At 39.0% G+C, this 26664-nt stretch overlaps 2 protein-coding genes across 6 annotated transcripts; one reads left to right on the top strand and one right to left on the bottom strand.

Annotated features, from left to right (window-relative positions):
• Positions 1 to 1516: 1516 nt before the first annotated feature.
• TOMM20L (translocase of outer mitochondrial membrane 20 like) lies at positions 1517 to 8935 on the top strand. Its single transcript, XM_044229613.1, has 5 exons — positions 1517 to 1652; positions 1782 to 1825; positions 2666 to 2747; positions 7782 to 7924; positions 8882 to 8935. The coding sequence occupies exons 1-5, from the start codon at positions 1517 to 1519 to the stop codon at positions 8933 to 8935; spliced, it is 459 nt and encodes a 152-aa protein (XP_044085548.1).
• Positions 7527 to 26381, bottom strand: TIMM9 (translocase of inner mitochondrial membrane 9). Of its 5 annotated transcripts, none has more exons than XM_044229610.1 (5): positions 26363 to 26381; positions 23709 to 23792; positions 11173 to 11237; positions 10701 to 10796; positions 7527 to 9528 (listed from the first exon to the last, which is right to left on the bottom strand). In XM_044229610.1, the coding sequence occupies exons 3-5, from the start codon at positions 11209 to 11211 to the stop codon at positions 9394 to 9396; spliced, it is 270 nt and encodes an 89-aa protein (XP_044085545.1). In that variant the 5' UTR covers positions 11212 to 11237; positions 23709 to 23792; positions 26363 to 26381; the 3' UTR covers positions 7527 to 9393. The 5 variants fall into 5 exon arrangements, with proteins under 5 accessions (XP_044085545.1, XP_044085543.1, XP_044085544.1 ...); XM_044229608.1 differs by lacking the exon at positions 26363 to 26381 and adding an exon at positions 26101 to 26232; XM_044229609.1 differs by lacking the exon at positions 26363 to 26381 and adding an exon at positions 25999 to 26094.
• Between the last annotated feature and the right edge of the window lie 283 nt (positions 26382 to 26664).

Here is a 26664-nt window from a genome sequence, read left to right as displayed (position 1 = left end):
TCAGTGACACTGGATGTGCTGAAGCTGTCCTCTCTTCTGCTCATGATTACAATTGGGTTTTGACACTAGACCAAGTTCCCAAATAGAAGACTGAGAAAGGAACATACAGTACTCAAGAAAACAATGATATGTAACTTATACCTGTTAACTCCTAAATTGTGAGGGCCTGGGGTGCTCTGGGCCCCAACGGAAATCAAGCAGTACTGAGCACCTTGTTAGCACACACGAATGATATCAGTAAATTGTAAAGACCAATTGAGTAGCCTAATAAAAAAAAAGAAATTATTTAGTTCTTTAGGTCCTTACCTAGCTTCTCTATGGCTCAGGAGAAAAATCAAAACTCAGGGCGCCTCCGTGGCTCAGTCATTCATTAAGCATCTGCCTTCTGCTGGGGTCATGATGCTGGGGTTCTGGGATCCAGCCCCGCATGGAGTTCCCTGCTGGGCGGGAAGCCTGCTTCTTCCTCTCCCACTCCCCCTGCTTGTGTTTCCTCTCTCGCCCTGCCAATTAAATAAATAAAATCTTTTTTTTCCCAAGATTTTATTTATTAGACAGAGATCACGAGTAGGCAGAGAGAGAGAGAGAGAGGAAGGGAAGCAGGCTCCCTGCTGAGCAGAGAGCCCGATGCGGGGCTCTATTCCAGGACCCTGGGATCATGACCTGCGACGAAAGCAGAGGCTTTAACCCACTGAGCCAGTCAGGCGCCCCAATTAAATAAATAAAATCTTAAAAAAAGAGAAAAATAAAAACTCTGTATTTGAGGTCAGTCATACCTCCATTCTTCCTGCTATGTCTGAATAAAGCAAATATTAGAAAGAAACGCAGCCAGCCTAGTAAGCATCATGGGTCTCTCAGAGTTGATTGTACTCTGGGACCTTTGGCTGTCAGGCCCAAGCCAACAAATATTCATTCCCCCCGCCCCGGGGCTAATATTTATCGCTTCCAAATTCTTCTTTCCTCCCGCTCTTGAGCTACGGTGGTTGGGGACTTCGGGTGAGTGGGTTCTTCTCAGGCGACACGGCAGACCAGGTGGGGGGCACGGGCTAGCAGTGTTCAGGTGCTCTGTGGGCAGAGCTGCGGGCTAGGAGAAGACCCAAGTGAAGTGATGAGTCAACTTCGGTTGGCACGAGAGGGAACGGGCTCACGGAGGACCCAGTTCCCGCTAACCAGGTTCCTGACCCTGGGATTTGTCCGGATGGGCGTCGTGGGCACAGGGAGAGGAGCGCGTTTGGGTAAAGGTTCAGAATTTGGAGCGCGACCGACCTGGTTCGAACAGAGCTCTGCGACTCGATGGCCGTGAGATCTCGTCCACACGCCCTCTCGGACCGTCGGTTTCCTCCTCGCTCGGCTGGCCGCGGGATAGGGCGTCGACGCGCGGCTCCGCACGCCTGCGGCCGGGCGCACGGGAAGCCCCGAGGCCCGCATGGGCGCCGCGCCGACGCCCCCTGCCGGTCGGCCGGCGCCCCGCGTTCGCCGGCCCGCGCCCAACGCTCGGCCCCTAGACGTCCGCGGCCGGATGCCCAGCGTCCGCACCGTCCTCGGCCTCCTGGCGGCTTTGGCGGCCTGCGGCGCCGTCGCCTTCCTGGGCTACTGTGTTTACTTCGACCGGAAGCGGCGCGGCGACCCCGCGTTCAGGCGCCGCCTGCGGGACAGTGAGTGAGACCGCGGCAGCAGCGGCGGGCCGGGTGGGCAGAGGGCGGGCCCTCGGGCCGAGGGCTCTGCGGGGCGCACGCGGGCGTCGGGCTGGCTCCCGAGCCGCGGGTGCCATGTTGTGTTTGCAGAAAGAAGAGCCCAGCAGCGGAAGGCTGAGGGACCGGGCGCCCAGGTGAGGTGCTTAGCCGAGACGGGGCGTTATAGTGAGTGACCCCCCGCTGGGTCTCGGGGTCTCCGAGCAGGCATTTCCCACCGCCTCTCTGCGCACCCGCGCCGCTTACCTTCGGCCTACGTCTGGTTTTTATCTTGCGCCTGCAAAAGGAAGGAAAGGAAGAACCAGTTGGAGTTAGGAAAAGGCTCATCCCATTTTAAAAAGAGAATTCTTGGGGACAGCAAATACAAAACACAAAAACCCTCCAACTGTAACAGACCGAACCTGAAGTGACGGGCCAGGGAGTTGAAATTTTGGGTCAAGGATTGTCCACCCTACCTACCTTTAAAGACCAGCCCTGGGCATGGTACCAATGATGACACCATCCTGTGACTCTGGTCACCTTCCTGAACCAGGTTGAAGCAAACCACAGCATGCTTCTGAACACCACCAGCTGCCCTGCCAGCCCCTCACCATGCTCTCTGCCAAATCAGCAAACACTGTTAATACCCTAGGCAAGAAAACAATTTTGCAACATACAAAACTAGGTGTGTTGTAGTTAATTACACAGGGATTTCTGCGGTGTGTACTTAGGAACTTGGGTAAAATACAGATGAGAGCTATTACGAGCATCTCAACTTAATTTCAATATGCCATGGATTTTTTTTTAATTGCCTGAAATTATAATTCCATTTTAAGAAGTTGTTTTAAATTATTAGAAAGAACAACTGTGTTTATCATACCTTAGATTTGGAGATTAGGTTCAAGATGTGCTTTTTAAATAAAAATTAAATAATTTTGATCAGTAATCTTATACCTTACATGCATTATTCATTGTTAAACATTTTGTTACTCTTTTAGTTGTGGGATCTGGCAAAGAATGAAAAATTGCAAGAACTTTTTCTGCAAGAGATACGAATGGGACAACTTTGGTTATCCAGAGGTGAGAATGTAAATACTTTTTTGTAAGCAGTTACTTATGATAATATATGTTGAAAAAATATTTGATTGGTATTAGTATGTCAAAAAACTTGGGAGTACCTGGGAGGCTAGGTAAGTTAAGCCTCCTGACTCTTGATTTCGGCTTAGGTATGATCTCAGTGTTGTGAGATTGAGCCCCATGTCTGGCTCCGAGCTGAGTGTGGAGCCTGCTTAAAATTCTCTCTCTCCCTCTGCCCCTACTCACCCCCGACTCTCTCTCTCTCAAAGGAAAAAACAAACAAACAAACCTAGATGTGTTAACCAACTTGCTTTAAAGAGATTTTTTCACTTGATCATACTTTTCATCTCACCATATTATATACATAGCATCCAGGTTTCTTGGGAATGGGCACATGGAGAAGCAAAGCCAAATGCAGTAACACTTCATTTATTTTCAGGTAAAATTCTAAGTAAATGACTTTTCCAAATGACTAAATGTTTTATGAATTAAAACTTAAAAAAAATTGAACTGTTTTATAAAAAATTTCCTGCATTCTTAGAGTATTCTTAACACAATAATTACTTATTTTTGATGATGAAATCATTATAAATGACCATTCTTTTACTGTGTCTGATGTAGTAATGAAGGAGCTACCTTGGAGCTACTTTGGACTTAATGGCCATAAACTGTATTTTGAATTATAATTTATCCCCACCTAATTCCACATAGTTTTGAGAAGGCTTCACAATATCATTAGGTAAAATGATGGTGTAAATAACATAATAATAATAAATAATAAATAATATAAATAATAAACTTACAAATATAAATAATACATAATACAAATATCTTATAAATGCTGTATGTAGTAATCATGTCTTTGTTCTGGTGCTAAACCTGGAAAGGAAAATAATTTGTTTTCGGACTTCTTTTATAAGGGATGAATCATGTTGCTAGATAAGTAAGCATCATACCCGTTTATGTATCTTTTTTCAAGTGTTGCAGATTTCCTCTCATCACAGTGCCTGTAGCTGTTCTTGCTCTTTTATCCTTTTTAAAAAGATTTTTTCACCCTGCATTTAAGAGGCAGCATCCTCCAGAATTTATGAAAAACAAAGTCAAGATCCTGGACAATTCATAGCAATACCCAAGATTTTTACTTTGAATCAGTGGCTTAATGCCATGATAAAGGTTTTGAGAAACGAGTAGTCATTGCACATTAATCGTTAAAATTTGAAGTTTTAGTATTTTATTTAATACTAATCTTTTCTTCTGGGTAGTTTTATAAATGGGCTAAAATGTCTTAAAAATGACAAGATCAGTTAGAAATGACTTAAATGATATAAACAGGAATGATTTTATACAAGGTAGTAAAGTATAAACTTGAAGGACCTTTGGGGTGCCTGGGTGGCTCAGTGGGTTAAGCCTCTGTCTTGGGCTCAGGTCATGATCCCAGGGTCCTGGGATCAAGCCCTGCATCAGCCTCTCTGCTCAGCGGGGAGCCTGCTTCCCCCTCTCTCTCTGCCTGCCTCTCTGCCTACTTGTGATCTCTGTCTGTCAAATAAATAATAAATAAAATCTTTTTATTTTTATTTATTTATTTATTTATTTTTAAAAAGATTTTATTTATTTATTTGACAGAGAGAAATCACAAGTAGATGGAGAGGCAGGCAGAGAGAGAGAGAGGGAAGCAGGCTCCCCGCCGAGCAGAGAGCCCGATGCGGGGCTCGATCCCAGGACCCTGAGATCATGACCTGAGCCGAAGGCAGCGGCTTAACCCACTGAGCCACCCAGGTGCCCCTAAATAAAATCTTTTTTAAAAAAAAACCCAAAACTTGAAGGACTTTCATTTGCACAAGCTTCTTTGAAGGTTCTGGAAGAGTCCTAGCAATTTTATATTCATAATTTTATATTCTTTTTCCTTGAAAAGGGCCCCCCAGGAGTCTGGCTGGTTCAGTCAGTAGAGCATGTGACTCTTGATCATGGGGTTCTAAGTGTGAGCCCACACTGGGGACAGAGATTACTTAAGAAAAATAAAATCTTAAAAGTGCCCCCCCCAATTATATAAACTAGATGCCTCATGGGGTGCCTAGATAGCTCACTGGTTGAGGTCTGACTCTTGGTTTCCCCTCAGGTCATGATGTCAGTGTCCTGAGCTCCACCAGGGAGTAGAGCTCTTCACTCAGCATGGAGTCTGCTTCACATTTTCTCTCTCCTCTTGCTTGTGCTTGCACACTCTATCAGTCAATAAAATCTTGGAAGAAAAAAAAAAAACTGGAGGCCTCACAGAATTAATTCCTCTGGATTAATTCCTAAATGTGGATACTGCTTGGACATACGGGCAATTAAAATAGATAAACCCTTTTGGCTTTAACATTTTTTGAATTGGGATAGTATCAATATGGAGAGAAAAAGTAGGAATTATAAATAATTATTACATTATATATTCTTACTTTATGTTTAAAAGCTTTCATGTAATAGTTCAGTTAGACTTAGAGGTGAAAATGCTATAAATATTGAGATGATTAAAACAAAAAGTGCAAACATGGTTTTTAAAATTTTTACCTCTGGAGCACCTGGGTGGCTCATTTGGTTAGGCCTCTGTCTTCGGATCAGGTCATGATCCCCGGGTCCTGGGATCGAGCCCTGAATCCCGCTCCATGCTGGGGTGGGGGGGTCTTCTTCTCCTCTCCCTCTGCCCTTCCGCCCTGCTTGTGTTCTCAAATAAATAAAAATCTCTAAAAAAATTAAAATTTTTTTACCTCTTAAGGGTGATAACATTATTTCTGTAAACCCCTAAATTGACATATTAGCTCTTTAAGGGTTATTTATATCCGTATTTTACTTCTAATGGAGTTCTCATCTTGCTTGTTTATTTAAATCCCCACCAAACCCCAAGACAATTAAATCAGAATCTCTGGGGTGGAACCCAGATGTCAGTAGTTTTTAAAACTCTCTTGGTTATTACAATACACTGTTTGAGAATAAGTGTTCTTTTTTTTTTTTTTTTTTTTTTAAAGATTTTATTTATTTATTTGACAGAGAGAGAGCACAAGCAGGCAGAGAGCTGAGAGAGAGCCCGATGCGGGCCTTGATCCCAGGACCCTGAGATCATGACCTGAGCCGAAGGCAGCGGCTTAACCCACTGAGCCACCCAGGTTCTAATGCAATAAATTTTCACCTAGTTTTCTGTAATCCTTTCAATTTTCTCCACTCCTCTCTGCCATACCCCCAATTTTCATTACTTTGCTGTCAAGTAGTATAGTCCTATAGCCATCTCAATTGTGGTTATGTCTCCATAGGACCTTAAAGCCAATAATTTTGGTTGAAATTTCTAATTAGCTGATTTGATTGAATTTATTGGTTGTTGGACTTACTTGATCAAATTGATTATTATTTTTTTGTTACATTAGCTCTATCAACTTGAGAGGAGGCACTGTATTTTTTTATTTATTTAAGAGAGAGAGAATGGGAGGGCATGAGCAGTGGGGAGGGTCAGAAGATGAAGCAGACCCCCCACTGAGCAAGGAGCCTGATGCGGGGCTCAGTGCCAAGGTGCTGAGATCATGACCTGGGCAAAAGGCAGATGCTTAACCAACTGAGCCATCCAGGCACTGCAACAGGAGGCACCATCTTTATCTTTCTTTAATAGTATTTTGATCTAATGTGTCATCTCCATAAAGCTGTAATTTTACTAATTTAAAATAAACCTTTTAGGCCCACCTGAGGGCCACCTGGGTGATTCAGTCAGTTGTGTCTGACTCCTGCTTTCAGCTCAGGTCATGATCTCAGGATAGTGAACTGGAACCCTCCATCAGGTTCTGTGCTCAGCAGGGAGTCTGCTTGAGATTCTCACTCTCCCTCTGCCCTCTACCCACTGGCTTGCAGTATCTCTCTAAAATAAAGAAATTTTTAATAAAATAAACCTATTAGTAAAACACTAGCCTAGTATTTTATCTAAGAAATGTCCTTCTGATGGTTTTTCAGTTTAAACTTAATACAAATTTTGGGAAGCAATATTTTCCATCCATCATGCACTCTTCCCTTCAGATGACCACATATTTCAACCAATAAATGGGAAATTATGTAACACCTGAAGAGTGGCAGCACACTGTGGTCTCAAGGTTCAGAAAATTAGGTTCAATTATTAATTAGCATTAATTAGTTCTGAAAATTTAAATCATGTCACTGATCTTTGCATCAGTTTCCTGGAATGAAGCAGTAAGACTAAGTGATTCCATGTTATTATTTGGACAGAAATTCTATGATTAATTTCCATACTACATAAATTTTCATTTTTATAGCCAATCATCCTAAAATTCATCTTAAAACTACTTAGAAATCAAAGTTCATAAGTCTTTCTTCCCCTAGCTATGTAATTTGTTATACCAAACCCTGTTTCAAACTTTTTGATAATACAATCTGTTTTTTTTAAAAAGTCTCATTTAGCAAGAACATTAGGTGTTTCCTTCATATTTCATCAGTCACAAAGGTAGAGTTAAAGGTAACCTATCTCTGGGGCGCCTGGGTGGCTCAGTGGGTTAAATCCTCTGCCTTCGGCTCAGGTTGTGATCCCAGGGTCCTGGGATTGAGCCCTGCATCCGGCTGTCTGCTCATCAGGGAACCTGCTTCCCCCCCACCCCCGCTCTGCCTACTTGTCAAATAAATAAATAAATAAATAAATAAAAATAAAATCTTAAAAAAAAAAGGTAACCTATCTCCTATCAGTAGCAGAAGACAACCTTTAAAAAAACACTCGATACCCCTGGTCTTGCAAACACACATTGTAGAACACAAACATTTCTAAATCAAGAGTGCACTTTTTAATAGTAATTTGGGTCACAACATTATTCATCTTGCAGCTTGATCACAGTGAATCTAATAGGCAGCCCAACATTTTCCCCATTTATAATCTTTACTCTTTTTATAAGTAATCCGTAGTTTGACACTCCCCCCCTCCCCCATTTTAACACTTGGTGCTTTCTTGGTAATCTGTGGAATGTTTATTTGAAAGAACATTAACATTTTGCTTTAAACCTTATCCATCTGTTTCAGGAGAGTGTCAGCTGGGGGTTGAACATCTCAGCACTGCCCTTTTAGTGTGTGGACAACCACAGGAACTTCTGAAGGTTTTCAAACACACACTTCCTCCTCAAGTATTTGAGATGCTATTGCACAAAATTCCCCTTATTTGCCAGGTGAGCACATACTTTGTCTTTCCTAAATGGACACAGTAAATAACCATGTTAGGCTTGATTACATAAAAATAGCAAAGTTTGTGTATGGATGGGAGCATTAAATGAGTAAAATTTCTGAATTTTTGGTTGCTTTTCTTGCCTTATGATGAAACAAACTTATTTTTTCATGTTCCTTTAACTACAGTGGATTGTGTATTTTGAATCTTATACATGTTTCAACATTTCAACTTTAAAGGTAGCACTGTTAGTATTTTGTCTTTATACCTTTAAAGACCTAATGATTACTGGCTGCAATGGCAACAGAGGCCTGTAAGTTAATGGTATGTTAGTTAAATGATGCAATAGCTTAAAAGTAAGATGTAATTCAGAAAACCATTAATTTATCAAAGCAGAATAATACTTTTGGCTTCAAATATGACAAAACATAAAAATCACTTTGGTAATGGAAACATATAGGCTAATTTAAATTGGTGTTCTCTTAAGTGCAACTTTAGATTGGTACCAAATGAAATCCCCTCATAAGCCAATTTACTAGTGGGTATTAGTCTACTTAACCTTTACCCAATTTTTTGGTATATTTATGCATCAACTAGAATTTCCTGTAGATGCTTGGATTTGTTTTAGGATTCATTTTGCCCTAAGACACTACTTTAACTTTGATTCACTTTTTATTGCACTGATCATATGTAATGGCTGAGAATACACTGTATAATGTTGGACTCAGAATCATTCATGTTGGACTCAGCTTTTGAACAAAACACGAAACAGTCTCCACTAAAGCATATTAGTCAACTCTTACACATTCCCAAGGTAGTCTGAGATGGGATGTTTCCCGTACACATATGCAAAATATGGCTAGGATACGAATGTATAATGCCCACCCTGACACAATAAGGGAGGCAAGAAATGATCGTGTGTTGAAATGATTAGCAAGTAACGATTTTATGTATTTACCAGCAATTTGAGGCAGACATGAATGAACAGGAATACTTGGAGGATGATCGTGATTGAAAAAACATTTCAACGTACCCACAGTCCAGTCAGAATACTATGGTACTATATATATAGTATAAACAACTGTTCAGTGGTATTTCCATTTATTTTACTTTTAGTAATAAAAAATTGTTTCTATCTCATACATGATTGAACACATACTTTGCTTTAAAATTAAAAGTCACAATTGAAGAAACAATGGTTTATTTTTCTAATGAAATTACCAAGCTGCTGAATCTTAAGGCCTCAACAAATGTTGCATCTTATTATTTTCATTGAACAATAAGACCTTCTATTTTGATTATTTTCGGTAAACAGCAATTTTGTTTCTCCAGTTGTTTCCATTTGCCAAAGTCATGACTGACAGTTTAATAGGGTGGCTACTGCTTTCCTGGGATTCTATCAAGATGAATCCTCACTTCCATCGCAACCGCTGCTGCCAATCTTTCATCAAAAGTCCATCCATCAGGACTTCTCTATCGTGGTTGGCCAAGAAGTCCTGCTTTGGCTGCCAGGGCTTCATTCTGCTGAATATGATACTCCTGAAATCTCATGGATATTCTCTGTGTCATTTTTAAATATTTCTGTAAGCAGTGTTCTGAACAGGTGGTCTAGAAATAGAGAAGATCCAAGAGGCAACACAGAAATGTTAATTTTTAAGAAGTGCACATATTCTAAATGAACAACCGTGAGGTACTTTTCTTTGAATATATAAGAACTAAATGGTATGAATGAGTAGCAAGTGATCATAACTTTCAACTGTTAGTTTTATCCATTTACAAGAATTAATATATACTAAATGTCTATCAGTTTGTAAGCAATAAAAACAATGGTATGTCCCTGCTTTTTCCATCCCTCATCTGATTGTTAAAACGTAGGCCCAGGAGTAAGTCTGTTCCTTTTAAATGAGAAACTCCATTCTGCACATTCTTAAATTTCCACATTTCTTTCTAACGAGAATTACACTTAAACAAGAATATTTTAAGCTTTGTCACTTATTTAACAAGGACTTGTTGATTGCTGGTTATATGTTCTTGGCATGAATGGTGATCAACATCTGACACTGGAGGAAGTTTATGTCACTTTTAGCCAATATAAATGTTTTGATGAGGATATTAAAAATTAAGATTTCTCATAGGATTGAGTTTGCGGAGTCCACCTATGCGATATGAGCCACCATATTCAAGCTCCACTTTTTCCAAAATTAACTAGAGTTGTCAGGGTCAGACAGAAGAGCCCTATCAAGATTTTCTAGCCAGGCCATCTTGACCGAAAGCTAATTAGTAAGAATCTCTGCTACGAGCAGTAACTCAGCAAGCCCCAGGCATCTTATTTAAAAAAAAAAAAAAAAAAAAAAAGGTGGGGAGGCGCCTGGGTGGCTCAGACCGTTAAATGTCTGCCTTCAGCTCAGGTCATGATCCTGGGGTCCTGGGATTGAGCCCTACCTACATTGGGCTTCCTGTTCGGTAGGGAGTTTGCTTCTCCCTCTCCCTCTGCTTCTTCTAAGAAAAATAAATAAAAGCTTTTAAAAAATTAAAAAAAAAAAATCTGCCATACTACAGTGTGTGTATATATATCTGGCAGACTATCATATTAAATTTGGGATCATTAAATTCAATGCCATGGCTCCCAAACTGCTTCAGTTCCTCTGAGCAATGGAACATATAAAGCAACCCAAATTCCTGTAGTAACTAGGAACAAGGGAAATGGTTAGAGGCATCCCATTTCTATTTTCTATGACAAGCTTAGAGAATTTTTAGTGGCCTGGGGACATTTTTCATACCTCTTCAGGTTTCACTTCTCTAGTTGTGAAGTCTTTAACGCAATCCAAAAAGCAGGTTTCTGTAAGTTTATTGTAGGTTCCAAGAAACTCCTTAAACTACAAATAAATCAGAACATTATTTAATATTCGGTTTTTTAAAACAAACATGTTTTGAAACTTTAATTACTGATGTTTTATATCTGAGGAAAATACCCTATAATACTTGAAATCAACAGTTACTTTCACTAACTTAAATGGGCATAAATGGACATGTATGGTATGATCTACCAAAAGATAGTCCAGTTTTCTAGTTAAATATTTATTTGTTCCTGGATATCTGTCAAATTATTTGAAAAATGTTTCATATCATTTAAAATCCATTTCTAGAAATGAAATACAAAGTTATTTTCTAAGATCACTAACTAACAGGGTTGCACCCAGTTATGCCTTAATTTTTTTGCAAAATTCTTTTTTGTTAATTGTAATACCTTACCTGTTTTATCTGATCAGATTCTGGTATTTGTGCAGCCATATTCTAAAGGTATGTTTATTAGTCACCTGATTTAAAGATTAAGAAAAAGTTTGTCAGTCTGTGAACAAATATTTTTAGGCTAGCTAAAGAGTTAGGTAATTAAAACAAGAACAGTTTATGAAAAAGAACTGAAACAAAGTTTACCTGAAATTATTGTTCTCATTTTATAAGTTTCTAGTGGAGTATGTAATTATATCCCCCTCCCTCCACAGTCCCCCAGGTCCTTAATGGCAATGAAGAACCTACAATTTACAGAATTAGATTTTTTAATGCTGGCTATGGGACCCAAAAGCTCCTGCTATCCAAATCTCCAGTTTTAAAACAGCTTGCTTTGTTACCTTGCAAGGTTACTTGTTAAAGCCTCGTTCCTAGTACAGTTTTTTTTTTTTTAAAGATTTTATTTATTTATTTGACAGAGAGAAATCACAAGTAGACGGAGAGGCAGGCAGAGAGAGAGAGGGAAACAGGCTCCCTGCTGAGCAGAGACCCCCCGATGCGGAACTCGATCCCAGGACCCTGAGATCATGACCTGAGCCGAAGGCCGCGGCTTAACCCACTGAGCCACCCAGGCGCCCCCTAGTACAGTTTTAAAGGAAACCAAGAGATCTCTGGTGTCTTCCTGCAAGTACTTAATCTTAACTATTCCACTGGTTGCTAATATAACTTTGACCTCTGATAATAATGATTCTTTTACTATCTCTACATAAATACAAAGTTTCTATTAATTTTTTAAAAACATCTTTCACATGGAACACCTGCATGGCTCAGTCCATTAAGCTCAGACTTGTGATTCTGGCTCAGATCATGATCTCATGATCTCATAGCATTATGCGATCAGGCCCTACATGGAGCTCCATGCTCAGCAGGGAGTCTGCTTAAGATTCTCTCTCCTTCTTCCCCTCCCTGGCTCACCCCAACACATGTACTCACTCTCAAACAAAACAAAACAAACAAACAAACAAAAAAGGTAAAAGACATTAATAGTCAAGTACTATAAAAACATCTGCATATAAGTGGACCAGTGTACCTCAAACCTGTACTATTGTTTAAGGGTCAACTGCCTATGTTTTTACCATATAAAATACCTGAAAAATACCAACAGGTCATAATTTTTCAAGTATTGCTGTGCTGTTATAAAATACCACCAACCATTCACATTGTTGATTTCTTCCTGGTTCAGTTTTGGGAGTTTATAGTTTTCCAGGAATGCATCCATTTCATCTAGGTTGTTAAGCTTATTGGCATATAACTGTTGATAATAACTTCTGATGATTGTTTCTACTTCCTTGGTGTTCGTTGTGATCTCTCCCTTTTCATTCATAATTTTATTAATTTGGGCTTTCTCTCTTTTCTTTTGAATTAGTGTGGCCAATGGTTTATCGATCTTATTCTTTCAAAAAACCAGCTTCTAGTTTCATTGATACGTTCTACTGTATCTCTGGTTTCTACCTCATCGATCTCAGCTCTAATCTTGATTATTTCCCTTCTTATGTATGGAGTTGGTTTGATTTGTTGATGATTCTCCAGTTCTTTAAGGTGTAGAGACAGCTGCTGTGTTCTGCATTTTTCAATTTTTTTTTTGAGGGAGGCTTGGATGGCTATGTGTTTCCCCCTTAGGACCGCCTTTGCTGTATCCCATAGGTTTTGGACCGAAGTGTCTTCATTCTCATTGGTTTCCATGAATTGTTTCAGTTCTTCTTTGATCTCGTGGTTGATCCAAACATTCTTAAGCAAGGTGGTCTTTAGCTTCCAGGTGTTTGAGTTCCTTCTGAACTTTTCCTTGTGATTGAGCTCCAGTTTCAAAGCATTGTGATCTGAGAATATGCAGGGAATAATCTCAGTCTTTTGGTATCGGTTGAGTCCTGATTTGTGAACCAGTATGTGGTCTATTCTTGACAAGGTTCCATGTGCACTTGAGAAGAATGAGTATTCTGTTGTTTTAGGGTGGAATGTTCTGTATATATCTATGAGATCCATCTGGTCCAATGTGTCATTCAATGCTCTTGTTTCTTTCTTGATTGTCTGCTTTGATGATCTGTCTATTTCTGAGAGAGGGGTGTTAAGATCTCCTACTATTAATGTATTCATATCAATATGACTCTTTATCTTGATTAACAGTTTTCTTATGTAATTGGCTGCTCCCATATTGGGGGCATAGATATTTACAATTGTTAGATCATCTTGGTGGATAGTCCCTTTAAGGATTATGTAGTGTCCTTCTGTATCTCTAACTACAGTCTTTAGTTTAAAATCTAATTTATCTGATATGAGAATCGCTACCCCAGCCTTCTTTTGAGGCCCATTGGCATGAAAGATGCTTCTCTATCCCTTCACTTTCAGTCTGGGTGCATCTTTAGGTTCAAAATGGGTCTCTTGTAGACAACATATGGATGGGTCCTGTCATTTTATCTAATCTGCAACCCTGTGCCGTTTTATGGGCGCAGTTAGGCCATTCACATTGAGAGTGATTATTGATAGATACGTTTTTATTGACATCGTGTTATCTTTGAAGTCTTTCTTTCTGTAGATTGTCTCTATTATTTCTGTTCAATGTTATTCTTAGGATTTTTCCTCTTTTATAGAACCCCCCTTAATATTGCACTACTGGGTATTTACCCCAAAGATACAGATGTAGTGAAAAGAAGGGCCATCTGTACCCCAATGTTTATAGCAGCAATAGTCACGGTTGCCAAACTTTGGAAAGAACCAAGATGCCCTTCAACAGACGAATGGATAAGGAAGATGTGGTCCATATACACTATAAGGAAGATATGGTCCATATACACTATGGAGTATTATGCCTCTGTCAGAAAGGATGACTACCCAACTTTTGTAGCAACATGGACGGGACTGGAGGAGATCATGCTGAGTGAAGTAAGTCAAGCAGAGAGAGTCAATTATCATATGGTTTCACTTATTTGTGGAGCATAACAAATAGCATGGTGGACATGGGGAGTTAGGAGAAGGGAGTTGGGGGAAATTGGAAGGGGAGGTGAAGCATGAGAGACTATGGACTCTGAAAAACAATCTGAGGGGTTTTAAGTGGTGGGGGGGGAGGTTGGGGGAACCAGGTGGTGGGTATTAGAGAGGGCACAGATTGCATGGAGCACTGGGTGTGGTACAAAAACAATGAATACTGCTATGCTGAAAATAAATAAAAAATAAATTAAAAAAAAATACAAGTAAATAAATAGAAAAAAAAAAATACCACCAACCAGGGGCGCCTGGGTGGCTCAGTGGGTTAAAGCCTCTGCCTTTGGCTCAGGTCATGATCCCAGGGTCCTGGGATTGAGCCCTGCATCAGGCCCTCTGCTTGGCAAGCAGCCCGCTTCCCCTGCTCTCTCAGCCTGCCTCTCTGTTTACTTGTGATCTCTGTCAAATAAATAAATAAAATCTTAAAAAAAACCACCACCAACCAGTCAAAGAGACAGAAGAGTCTATATTATACAATGCAGTTTAGGACTTGTGCTTCTGGAAGGATGGAGCAAGGGATGTGTTTTTCCCTATTCTTCAAACTAAGTACAATGAAAAACCCTGGACATGACATATAAAACAAACACAAGACTCTAAAAGGTGGAGAAAAGAAAGTATATTGGCCAGGGCCTTTGGGACCTGAGAAACAAAACAATGGGGAATTATACTTTCTCTCATTTTTGTCTCCTATATCACAGAGTTGGAGCTGAAGAAGCCAGCAATCTGCAAATGCCAATGGGCACAGTCAAAACCCCCCATCTCTCCAAAGCTGGCCCTCTCTAGCCAAAGGGCCAGGAAAGGGGAAGCCTGTAAGATAGAAAACTTTTAAACAATAACTGTATACTCCAGGCAAACAAAAACACTGTGGCCTGCATCCCCCATCCACCACATCACCATAAGACAGCTGAGGAGCCTACATTTCCACCCTCACTCACTAAGCTGTAATGAGGCACTAAGTCCCCCAAACTTCCCAGAAGGGAGATTAGGAAGCAAGGACTTTCATCCTTACTGGGCTTTAATGACGGCTACCCCATCCCCAACAAGTGTCAGTGGAAACAACATGAGGAACCTGGACTTCTACCTCAATGGCAGTAATGAGGTACCCTTCTCTCTCCCCTCTGGGCTGTATCAAAGGAGTCGTCTTTGAGATTCATGGCTTGCATTACTGTCCCATGGTAATTAGCTCATTGTACCCTCTTCCTTCCAGTGTCAGTGGAGATCATGTGGGGAGCAGTACCAGTCACTCCGAGCCAGGGTGATACCAGTGGAGGCCTGCTGGACAGCCATAACTCCTACTCTTGCCCAGCAGTATCAATGAGCACACCACCTCCATACACCTTAAGTGACAGAGTCAGGGCCCCTGCACTTCTTTCCTACATCTAGTAGTAATGAGGCAGCATGACCCCGCCCCCCCCCCACCACTTCTGCTAATGGAGCAGTGGCAAAAGGAGCGGGCTAGAGAAGAAGGTTTACCAAGATCTAGAGCCTCAAAATACAGTATGCAAAATGTCTAAGTTACAAAAAAAATGGTCATCATACCACAAGATAAGAAAATCTCAAACTGAATGAAAAATAGACTCTCTCTATATATCCAATACTGAGATGATGGATTCGGAATTATCTGACAATGATTTTAAAATGGTTATTATAAAAAAAATACTGCAATGAGCAGTTATGAATATCCCTGAAACAAACAAGATATTACAAGAATCAAATGGAAATCTTAAGAAGTGAAAAATAACCAAAACAAACTGAACAGATGTAATCAACACCAGAATGAAGAACAGAGGAAGCAGTTAGCAAATCAGAGGATAGAAAACATAATTAACCAATCTGAATAACAGAAAACTATAATGAAAAAAAAAAAATGAACAGAGTACCAGGAACCTATATGAATGTAACAAAAGATCAAACAGTTGTTTCAACAGAGTCCTGGAAGAAGAGGAACAAAGAGCAGGGATGTAAAAGTACTAGAAGAAATGATGGCTAAAAACTTCCCAAATTTGGCAAAAAAGATAAATTTATATAGATCCAAGAGAAGCTGAATGAATGCCAAAGAGTATAAACACAAAGGAATCTATATCAACATACAGCACAGCCAAGCATCTAAAAAACTAAAGACAAAAAAGGGTAGCAAGTGAAAAAGTGACATCTTACCTATAGGGGAAAACAATTAGGATGACATTAGTCAACCCAGTGCCTGTATCTAGAAAAAATACACTTCAGGAATGAAGGGGAAATCAAGACATTTTCAAATGGAGGAAACTAGAATTTGTTGTCACCTGACCTATCCTTAAAGAAGAATTAAGTTCTAAGGTGCCTGGGTGGCTCAGTGCATTAGGCCGCTGCCTTCGGCTCGGGTCGTGATCTCAGGGTCCTGGGATCGAGTCCCGCATCGGGCTCTCTGCTCAGCAGGGAGCCTGCTTCCTCCTCTCTCTCTCTCTCTGCCTGCCTCTCTGCCTACTTGTGATCTCTCTCTGTCAAATAAATAAAATCTTTAAAAAAAAAAAAGAATTAAGTTCTAAACAGAAAGGAAACGATAATAGGAGACTTAGAACATCAAGAAGGAGGAAAAACAGAGTAATAAAAAATATGAGTAAGTACAATACACTTTTCTTAAGTGTCCTAAACTGTTTGACAGTTGAAGCAAAAATTATAAAACTGTCTAATGTCAATTTAAATGTGTACTAATAAATATGGTAAAGGCAAAGGGAGGTAGGTTTATCACTGAAACTGGTGCTGACACCATTAGACTGTAATCAGGTATGTAAATATCATGTAGTACCTAGAGCAATCATTAAAAAGGATATATAAGGAGACATACTCAAAAATACTATATAGATAAATCAAAATGAAATGTCAACATATATTCATGTAATCCACAGAAAGGCAAGAAAAAGAGAAAAAGAGAACAAAAAATTAAGAAAATAGCAAAAAACCCTGGGGTCCCTGGGTGGCTCCGTCAGTTGAGTGCCTGCCTTCAGCTCAGGTCGTGATCTTGGGGTCCTGGGATCAAGCCCCACACTGGGCTCCCTGCTCAGCGGGGTGCCTGCTTCTCCCTCTCCTCCTCCCCCAGTTCATGTGCTCATGTGCGCTTGCTCTCTCTCATAAATATATAAAAATCTTAAAAAAAAATTTAAGCCCTAGTAAACAATTACACTAAATATAAGTGGTCTCAATAATCATTTAAAAGAGACTGGTAGAATGGATTAAAAAACATTGCCAACTGTATGCTCTCTCTAAGAAATTTACTTCAAATATAATGATACAGGTTGAAAATAAAAGTATAGAAAAAAAAATCTGTCATGCCAACAATCAAAAGAAAATAGTAGGTATATTAATATCAAACAAAACAGACATCAGAGCAAAGGGAATTACAAGACAGAAAGGGACTTTAAGAATTAATATGCCAAGAAAACAAAGCAATCCTAAATGTATATGCACCAAACAAGACAGTGGCAAAATACAAAGTAAAACTTAAAGGAAAAAGAGAAGGATATAGTTGGGGACTTCAACTTTCCTCTTTCAAGAATCAACAGAAGTAGGGGCGCCTGGGTGGCTCAGTGGGTTAAAGCCTCTGCCTTCGGCTCAGATCATAATCCCAGGGTCCTGGGTTCGAGCCCCGCATCGGGCTTTCTGCTCGCAGGGAGCCTGCTTCCTCCTCTCTCTGCCTGCCTCTCTGCCTACTTGTGATCTCTGTCAAATAAATAAATTAAATATTAAAAAAAAAAATCTCAGAAGAATCAACAGAACTACACAGAAAATTTACAGGAAGATAGAAAATTTACAAGGATATATCAACCCACAATCCACATTTATAAAACATTTTACCTAACAGCACAGAATACGTATTTTTATGAAGTGCCCATGGAGCACAGACCTGGATAAACCATATATCCTGGGCCATAAAAATAGACTTGACAAATGTCAAAGAATTGAAATTATACAGAATGTCTTCTCTGATCACAACAGAATCAAACTGGAAATCAGTAACGAAAAGATAACAGGAAAATCTCCAAACATTTGGGAAATACACTACTTCTAAATAATCCATGGGTCAAAGAGGAAATCTCCAAGAAAGAAAAAAATCATTGAACTGAATGAGATTGCAAATACAACGCATCAAAATTTGTGGGACACAGTTTAATCTGAGCTAAGAGGAAAACTGACAAATAAATGCATGTAACTGAGAAAAGTTAAGGTCTCAAATCCATACACTAAACTTTCACTTCAAGAACCTAGAAAAAGAACAGAATAAACCCAAAGCATGTAGAAGGAAGGAAATAATAAAGAGCAGAAGTTAATGAAAATGAAAACAATGGGGTGCCTGGGTGGTTCAGTGGGTTAAAGCCTCTGCTTTCATCTCAGGTCATGATCCCAGAGTCCTGGAATCGAGCCCCCTGTCGGGCTCTCTGCTCAGCAGGGAGCCTGCTTCCTCCTCTCTGCCTGCCTCTCTGCCTACTTGTGATCTCCGTCTGTCAAATAAATAAAATCTTAAAAAAAAAATCATTAAAAAAAAAAATGAAAACAAGTGCAACAAGTCAATAAAATGAGCTGGTTCTTTGAAAAGATTATAACAGACAAACCTCTAGCAAGAGTAATAAAAAAAAAATCACATTATCATTATAATGAATGAAACAGGATACATTACTATAGACTCTGCAGACATCAAAAGGATAATAGCACAACAAACAACTCCATATATAGAAATCTAACAACTTATTCATGAGTTTATTATTATCTAAATATCAAAACCACAGTACACAAAAGAAAATCACAGAAAAATATCCTCATAAAATGAACATAAAAATCCTTGACAAAATAATAGCAAATGTAATTAAGCAATATATAAAAATAATTATACACATTATATAAGTGGGGTTTACTCCAGAGCTGCAAGACTGGTTCAGCATTTGGAGAAAAATGAGATCCTATCAATTGATCCAGAAAGAGCATTTGACAAATTCAACACCCATTCATGATAAGAACTCTCTAAAATAAAGAAACGAGAACTTCAACTTAATAATCAGCATCTACAAAATACTATAATTAATGGTGAAAGACTAAATATTTTCCCCTAAGACTGTGAGCAAGGCAGGGTATCTGCTCTTACCACTCTTAATATACTGCTTAAGTTCTACCCAGTGCAATAAAGCAAGAAAAGGAAGTAAGGAAAGAAGACATACAGACTGTTATGAAAGAAAATAAAATTGACAAAATAAAATGACATAATTGTGAAAAAGAAAATCCCAAGGGATCTACAAAGAAACTTAGAACTAATAAGTTCAGGAAAGTCACAGGATACAAGATAAACATGCAGGAAATCAATTTCTATCTCTATATACTTGGCAGTGAACACTCGGACAATGAAAAGTACACCATTAACAATCACTTAAGAAACAGACCTGTACCCCTTGCGCTAATAATACATTTTATGTTAATAAAAAATAAAAAATTAAAAAAAAAAAACCCAATCACTTAAGAAAAATTTAGGGGCAAACCAAACAAAGCTTGTACAAGACTTGTATGCTGAGAACTACAAAATACGGATTAAAAAAAAAAAAATCAAACACAAAATAAATGGAGAGACATATTGTGTTCATGGACTGGAAAATTCAACATAGTATAGATGTCCATTTCCCTAAAATTAACATAGACAGGCTTAATGCGATTCCTATCAAGGTTCCAGGAAGGTTTTTTATAATTTTGGATGAGATTATTATTATTATTTTTTTAAAGATTTTATTTATTTATTTGACAGAGAGAAATCACAAGTAGGCAGAGAGGCAGGTAGAGAGAGAAAGGGGAAGAAGCAAGGCTCCCTGCTGAGCAGAGAGCCCGATGCGGGGCTCGATCCCAGGACCCCGGGATCATGACCGGACCTGAAGGCAGAGGTTTAACCCACTGAGCCACCCAGGCGCCCCTAGGCGAGATTATTTTAAAATTTATATTAGAAAGCAAATAAACAAAAATAGCTAAATTTTAAAAAAATAACAAAATGGGAGAAATATATCTACCTGATTTTAAGACTTATTACACAGCTACAGTAATCAGTATCATGTGTTATGGGTGGAGTAGCAGACACACAGATCAATGGAACAGAACAAAGAGCCCAGAATTAGAGTCACACAAATATGCCCAACTGATTTTTAGTAAAGGGGCAAAAGCAATGAAGTAAAGGATATAGCCTTTTCAACAACTGGTACTAGAACAACTATACATCCAAAAGAAAAAATTTAACCTCAAACTAAATCTCTCATTTATATATGACTTAATAAATATTAACTCAAAATGGATCATGAACTTAAAAGTAAAACATAAAATTATTACAATTTACAGTGACAACACCAAATGCTGGTGAGTATGTGGAAAAACTGGATCACTTCAGATATTCCTAGTAGTAATTCCTATTCCAGCAAACAGTTGGGCAGTGTCTTAATTAAACATACAACCACCATATGACCCAGTAACTGTATTCTTTGGCATTTATCACAGAGAAATGAAAACCCATGGTCACACAAAATTCTGTACTTGAATGTATATGGAAACTTTCTTTGTAACAGTCAAAAACTGGAAACAACCCCAATGTTCCTCAGTAGGTGAATGGTTAAACTGGTACACCAGTACCATGGAGTTACTTCTCAGCAATAAAAAGGAATGAGTTACTGATGCACAAAAATTGCACAAATCTCTAGAGAATTATACTGAGTGAAAAAAAGCCAATTCCAAAAGGTTATACACTATATAATTTATATTAACATTCATGAAATGACAAAATTAAAGAAATGGAGAATATTAGTGATTGCCAGGGGTTAAGGAGGGGATAGATATAGGTAGGAGGGAAGGGAGTATTGCTGTAAAAAGGCAAAATGAAAGACTTCTATAATGGACACATTCTATATCTTGACTGTATCATCAACATCTGGGTTGTGATACTGTGTCATGTTTTGTAGTATGTTACCATTGTGAAAAACCAAGTAAAGGGCACAAGGTGCATCTGCATTTTCCCCTACAACTGGATGGAATCTATAACAATCTCAAAAAGTTTAATATTAAAAAAAATGAAGTTGTCCAGCTGTCTAATACCTGCCAAAGAGTAAGATTCAGTGGGCAGTGTACTAAGTTTTAGCAAACGCTCAGAACTAGACTTCTTTTGGCTTCTCACTCAGAAAACAGCCTGAAAAGATCCAAGAACTGGTAAGATAACTTTTGTGAAAATAGGTGTTAAATGAAACACTGTTTTGTGGGAACTTAAAAATATATATAAGGGCAATTACCCTAAAGATACAAATGTAGTGAGCCGAAGGGGCACCTGCACCCCAATGTTTACAGCAGCAATGTCCACAATAGCTAAACTATGGAAACAGCCTAGATGTCCATCTACAGATGAGTGGAAAAAGATGTGGTGAATATATATACAATGGAATACTATGCAGACATCAAAAGAAATGAAATATTGCCATTTGCAACGACATGGGTGGAACTAGAGGGTATTATGCTAAGCAAAATAAGTCAATTAGAGTAAGGTAATTATCATATAATCTCACTGGAATTTAAGAAACAAGGCAAAGGATCAGAGGGGAAGAGAGGAAAAAAAACCAAGACCAGAGAAGGAGACAAACCATAGGAGACTCTTAATCATAGGAAACAAACAGGGTTGCTAGGGGTAAAGGGGTGGAGGGATGGGGTAACTGGGCGACGGATATTGGGGAGGGTATGTGTTGTAATGAGCACTGGGTATTATAGAAGACTGATGAATCAGAGTCCTGTACCAAATAATACATTAATGTATTATGTTACATTATATGTTAATACAAATAATACATTATATGCTAATTAGCTGAATTTAAATAAAAATAAAATACAAGGGCAATAAAACATGCATTACAGAAATGAAATGACAGAAGTTCATCCATAAGATCATGAACCTTTAGAATTGTTGAATTGTATAGCACATTCACTGTACTTCAGGACACCGGTGTTTCTACACCTCACACCAAAAACAAAAACGGATCTGATTTTCTTACTTATAGGAATCTTAGAAATTTGCATATTCACTTGACTGTGATGTCAAAATCCCATTCTTTTTCCTATTCCTATCCTTTTATTTCTTCAGGTTAAAAATCATAAATAATCACTTTTAACTGGACTTCAGAAAGGTGGAAGGTATGAAATCTTTAAATGTTAAGTTTCAGAGACTGGTAAAACTGTGTCGACTCTACCCCACTCGCCCCTTGGTATATAATTCATGGTGACAAATGATGGTTGTTATTGGGAAGTCTTTGACAACACATAGATGAGGAGTGCCCTAAATGTTCTTGGTATGAATTTTATTTAAAAATTATTTACGGGGGGGGGGCATGGGTGGCTCAGTTAGTTGAGTGTTGGGGTTCTTGGTTTTGGCTTAGGTTGTGATCTCGGGGTCATGATACCAAGCCCTATATCTGGCTCCATGCCGAGCATGGAGTCTGCTTCAGATTCTCTCTGCCTCTACCCCTGCTTGCGTGCATGCTCTCCCTCGCTCTCAAATAAATGGATAAATAAAATCTCTAAAAAAATAAAAATTATTTTCTTGGTATTATTTTTAATATATGGTCATTAACAGTATATATCTCTTCCTTTAAAGTTTATCATATTATGAGTAATCTATTTCTTTAGAATTGGAAAATAAAAGAGAAATAGTTCTATTCAGTACCCCTATGTTAACATTGTGATTTTCTTTTCTCTAGTCATTCGATTATACATATGTATTTTTTCAATTATCTTCCCAGACCTATAACTGAGCTAAGAGCTAACAGTCAGTTTTCTCAAGCGTGCCGAGGTCTCCAAAACTCTTCTCTGCAGTTGACAACATCAAGATTATGGTATACTTAATTATAGGTACTTGTCCCTAGAAAATACTGGAGATGACTGAGGGAATGATTTTCATTTTTAGTTGCTAGTTTGGGGTCTTCCAAGTCTTGAGGCATTCTATTTTAGTTATTTAATACTAAACTGTGCTGACAAAGTCCAACAGCCACACAAACCACCTGATGGTGAAAACAGATAGAAACAACGTGGCTTCTTTGATTCAGTCCTAGTTTTCAGTTATTACAGCAAATGTTTGTTACTGTGGAAGCAAATATCCTATCAGAGGTTACATTATGGTTTTATCTGTGAAACCTGCAGAGGGAAGGAAAGGATAACAAAGTTTCTAGAATCTCTGGCTTAGGTCTTGAGAATGATGATAACAATGCTAAGTTATTTTTCTGTCAAACAAAATATATAATAAAACTAGGGAACTTAGGAGTAAAGAGAAATTGGGGCACCTGGGTGGCTCAGTGGGTTAAGCCTCTGCCTTTAGCTCAGGTCATGATCCCAAGGTCCTGGGATCGAGCCCCACATTGGGCTCTCTGCTTGGCAGGGAGCCTGCTTCCTCCTCTCTCTCTGCCTGCCTCTCTGCCTACTTGTGATCTCTGTCAAATAAATAAAATCTTTTAAAAAAAAAAGAGTAAAGAGAAATCTTATCAGCCATCAATTCAAACCTTTTCTGATGCATGTGTTTCCTTTTGTTCAGAAAATTAGTTGTCCAACCTTTGCTTGAATGTCTCCAATGACTGATTTCTTACCTGAAAAACGAGGGGATTACAATATGACTGCTGAGGCCTCTTCAAGCTCTAAGTCTGTTTGATGAAATCTAAACTTCTGTTGGCTAAATTGTTTTCAATAAGTGAAATTAGTTTCCTCAAACTATTCTGATTACAATTCCTTAGCATATGTGTTATATGTATTAATAAGTACTTAACATCCCAATCTTTCCAGGTTGTATGTTCAGGACAAACAATTCCCACAAATTTCTAAAAACAAAACAAAACAACCAAAGGACTAGGATGTGACAGGGGAGATGTCCTCTATCTCTTTTTTGGATCATATGCAGATTTGTACCATGTCTGGAGCAAAATTTCTAATTCTCTTCAAACTTAGTTTACAATAAGTGATTCTTCTGATGTCCTGGGCCATTATCACAACTACTGACCCTAGTCTCTGCCTGACTGGTACTGAAAATTGGTAGTCTTGTGGTTCAGGCAAGGATCATGAATGAATGATAAAACTACTGGGTGAAAGGTAGTCAGGGAACAGGATATATCCATGGTCACAAAGTATCTCCATAGGTTACTTTAAACCAAAGGAAAACAGTCCCTTTACACTGAAAAGATCTGGCAGTCCCCACAATGACCAATAAAGACACAGTACTGACTATGTAGTATTCTTGCCAAAATTGTTTGATCTGATTCTGATCCTGAGGGAATAACTAGAAAAATCCACAATGTGGGACAATTTGTAAGACAACTATACTAGTCTTTTTAAAAAGTTAAAGTCATAAAGAAAAGGCATAGAAGGCTGTTCTACATTAAGTGACTAAAGAGTCATGACAACCAAACACTGTGTGAACTTTGGACTTTGAATCAAAAAAAAAAATTTTCTGAGTTAAAAATAAGATATTTTGGGGATAATGGAGAAATCTGAAAGTTACCTTATTAGGTGTGATCATCTTATTGCAGCTATGTAATAGACTGGTCTTAAGGAGATACATGCTGAAGAAATTAGGGCTAAAGGTCATGTCTGAAACTTACTTGCAAACCCGTCACCAAAAAAAAAGTGTATCTATTTACATATGTATGGAGATATGAGAGTGGCAAAGAGGAAGTAAATAAAGATGTTAACAACAACACAAAAGAAATGTAAGAAAATTTTGTGAGCCATATTTTTTTGTTTTGGCGCTATCATTGTCTTTGATAGTTCAGATGTCTAAATTGATCTGAACTTGTCTGATCAATACAAAATGGGGCTCTGCCACATAACCCTTTGGTTTAGAGTTGCAGTAGGTTTAGTAAGTTATGTCTGATTAACTGGCAACCCCAACTCAGCTAACTACTAAACAGGCAAAAAATACTTTTGAAAGATTATTACTTTGGGGTTTAAAGCATGGATTCCAGGTCTGAAAGGTGAGCCTATGAGCACTGGACTAGATGGGGGCAAGATTACTTGGGTTTTAACCCCAAGTCTGATATGAAAGGGGTTTGTAAGATCCAAATCAAGTTATTTATTCAAGTAATTTTAATACGTTTCTTTGCCTACCGTCACACCTTAGAGACGACAGAGGGAAGGTCATTTTTTCTTTCATATTTAAGTTTCAGCTACAAAATAAGGGAGTTAAGTCATCTTCAAAGTCTCTGACATTGTTATCTTTTAATTCACTTACATTATAAAACAAATAGTGAACAGGTACCTAAGAGCCCCATAACGAAGAGAGAACTGTAACTGGCATAAGAAATAATGATAAATAATTACAGAAATGTATCAAGAATAATCAAAAGGTTCTCCAAAGCTGAGCCCCTAAGGTCCCTTTTAATTTTTTTTCTATGAAAATAGATGAGATGCAGAAATAAACTTATTTAACTTTTACAGATTACATTTTTTTGCTTTAATTTTTAAAAACTTTCGTAATGCGTAAAGGGAAACGTCTAAATAGTGCGTCCTCAAAAATCAGCGAATCGGGTAAGGGGTGCGGGATCATGGTATTCTGTCTAGAGAAGATTTTTTCGGTTAAAGGAGGGTCTCCTGTCTGTCAGCTCAAGGTCACTGCGTGGATGCTTTAAATTTAACTCAGTGCTCCAAAACAAGACCCAGACTCCCGAAATCCGGATTGGGGGTGGCTCAGAGCTTCAAATTCCGACCCTCGCCCCAGGGATACGGTACCCGGGCAGCGCCCAAACCCGTTGTGGGGACGCCCTGCCAGTCTTTTCACCCCCCCAACCCCCAAGTCCCACGTACACGCGGCGGCCTCCTCCAGAGATCCCGCCACCTTCCCGAGCGTAGCCTGGTGCCCTCCGCCTGGGAACCCGAGATTCTAAGCGCAGAGAAAAGAGACCATACTTGAGCACAGGCTCTCGCATCCGACACCAGTGCGAGGTTGGGGGGCTGCGCTGCCAGTCGATTCTAGGGGCGGAGGGTCTGGGTCAGGGAGGGCGCCGCAGTCGCTGGATGGGAGAGAACACGTGGGAGAGGTGATGTCAAATAGCCCTTTAGACTTTAAGACGCGGATTCGTTACAAAGCAGGGAACTCTGGAGGAAAAGCCGCTATCTCGAGTGAATTCTAAAATTCTCTAAGGATTAAGTTTTGTAATTGTATACTTACGCAGTGCTTTCTATTCCTGACTTCCTCACCGAAAACTACCCGAATCTGTCGAGAGTTTTTGTAAAACGAATTTACTTAATCCCCGGTCCCTAACGGTCTCCAGGAGCTGCACTGTAAACAGTCCCTAGTCGACAGGAGTGGTATTGTCAGTTACGCCGGGACCTGTGCGCGTCTCCGACGAGACCCTCCAGTTTTATGCAGTGTTTAAGTCTGGTGGGGCAATGTACTGCTTTAAAACAATAAAATCAAATCTGCACCTTTTAAATCTTTTACGTTGAGAGTTTGTTTCCACCCGGAGAGGG

The sequence above is a fragment of the Neovison vison genome, chromosome 13 (assembly GCF_020171115.1).
Source record: "Neovison vison isolate M4711 chromosome 13, ASM_NN_V1, whole genome shotgun sequence".
Lineage (NCBI taxonomy): Eukaryota > Metazoa > Chordata > Mammalia > Carnivora > Mustelidae > Neogale > Neogale vison.
This window is presented reverse-complemented; position numbering and strand designations above follow the sequence as displayed.

What these genes read in the sequence shown, in the direction of transcription:
- TOMM20L (XM_044229613.1), top strand. Translation starts at nt 1,517, where the DNA reads ATGCCCAGCGTCCGCACCGTCCTCGGCCTCCTGGCGGCTTTGGCGGCC. An exon ending in CAGGCGCCGCCTGCGGGACA is followed by an intron (nt 1,653 to 1,781) that starts GTGAGTGAGACC and finishes TTGTGTTTGCAG; the next exon opens with AAAGAAGAGCCCAGCAGCGG. An exon ending in CTGAGGGACCGGGCGCCCAG is followed by an intron (nt 1,826 to 2,665) that starts GTGAGGTGCTTA and finishes TTACTCTTTTAG; the next exon opens with TTGTGGGATCTGGCAAAGAA.
- TIMM9 (XM_044229610.1), bottom strand. Translation starts at nt 11,211, where the DNA reads ATGGCTGCACAAATACCAGAATCTGATCAGATAAAACAG. An exon ending in AATCTGATCAGATAAAACAG is followed by an intron (nt 10,797 to 11,172) that starts GTAAGGTATTAC and finishes ATTTATTTGTAG; the next exon opens with TTTAAGGAGTTTCTTGGAAC. An exon ending in GAGAAGTGAAACCTGAAGAG is followed by an intron (nt 9,529 to 10,700) that starts GTATGAAAAATG and finishes CTCTATTTCTAG; the next exon opens with ACCACCTGTTCAGAACACTG.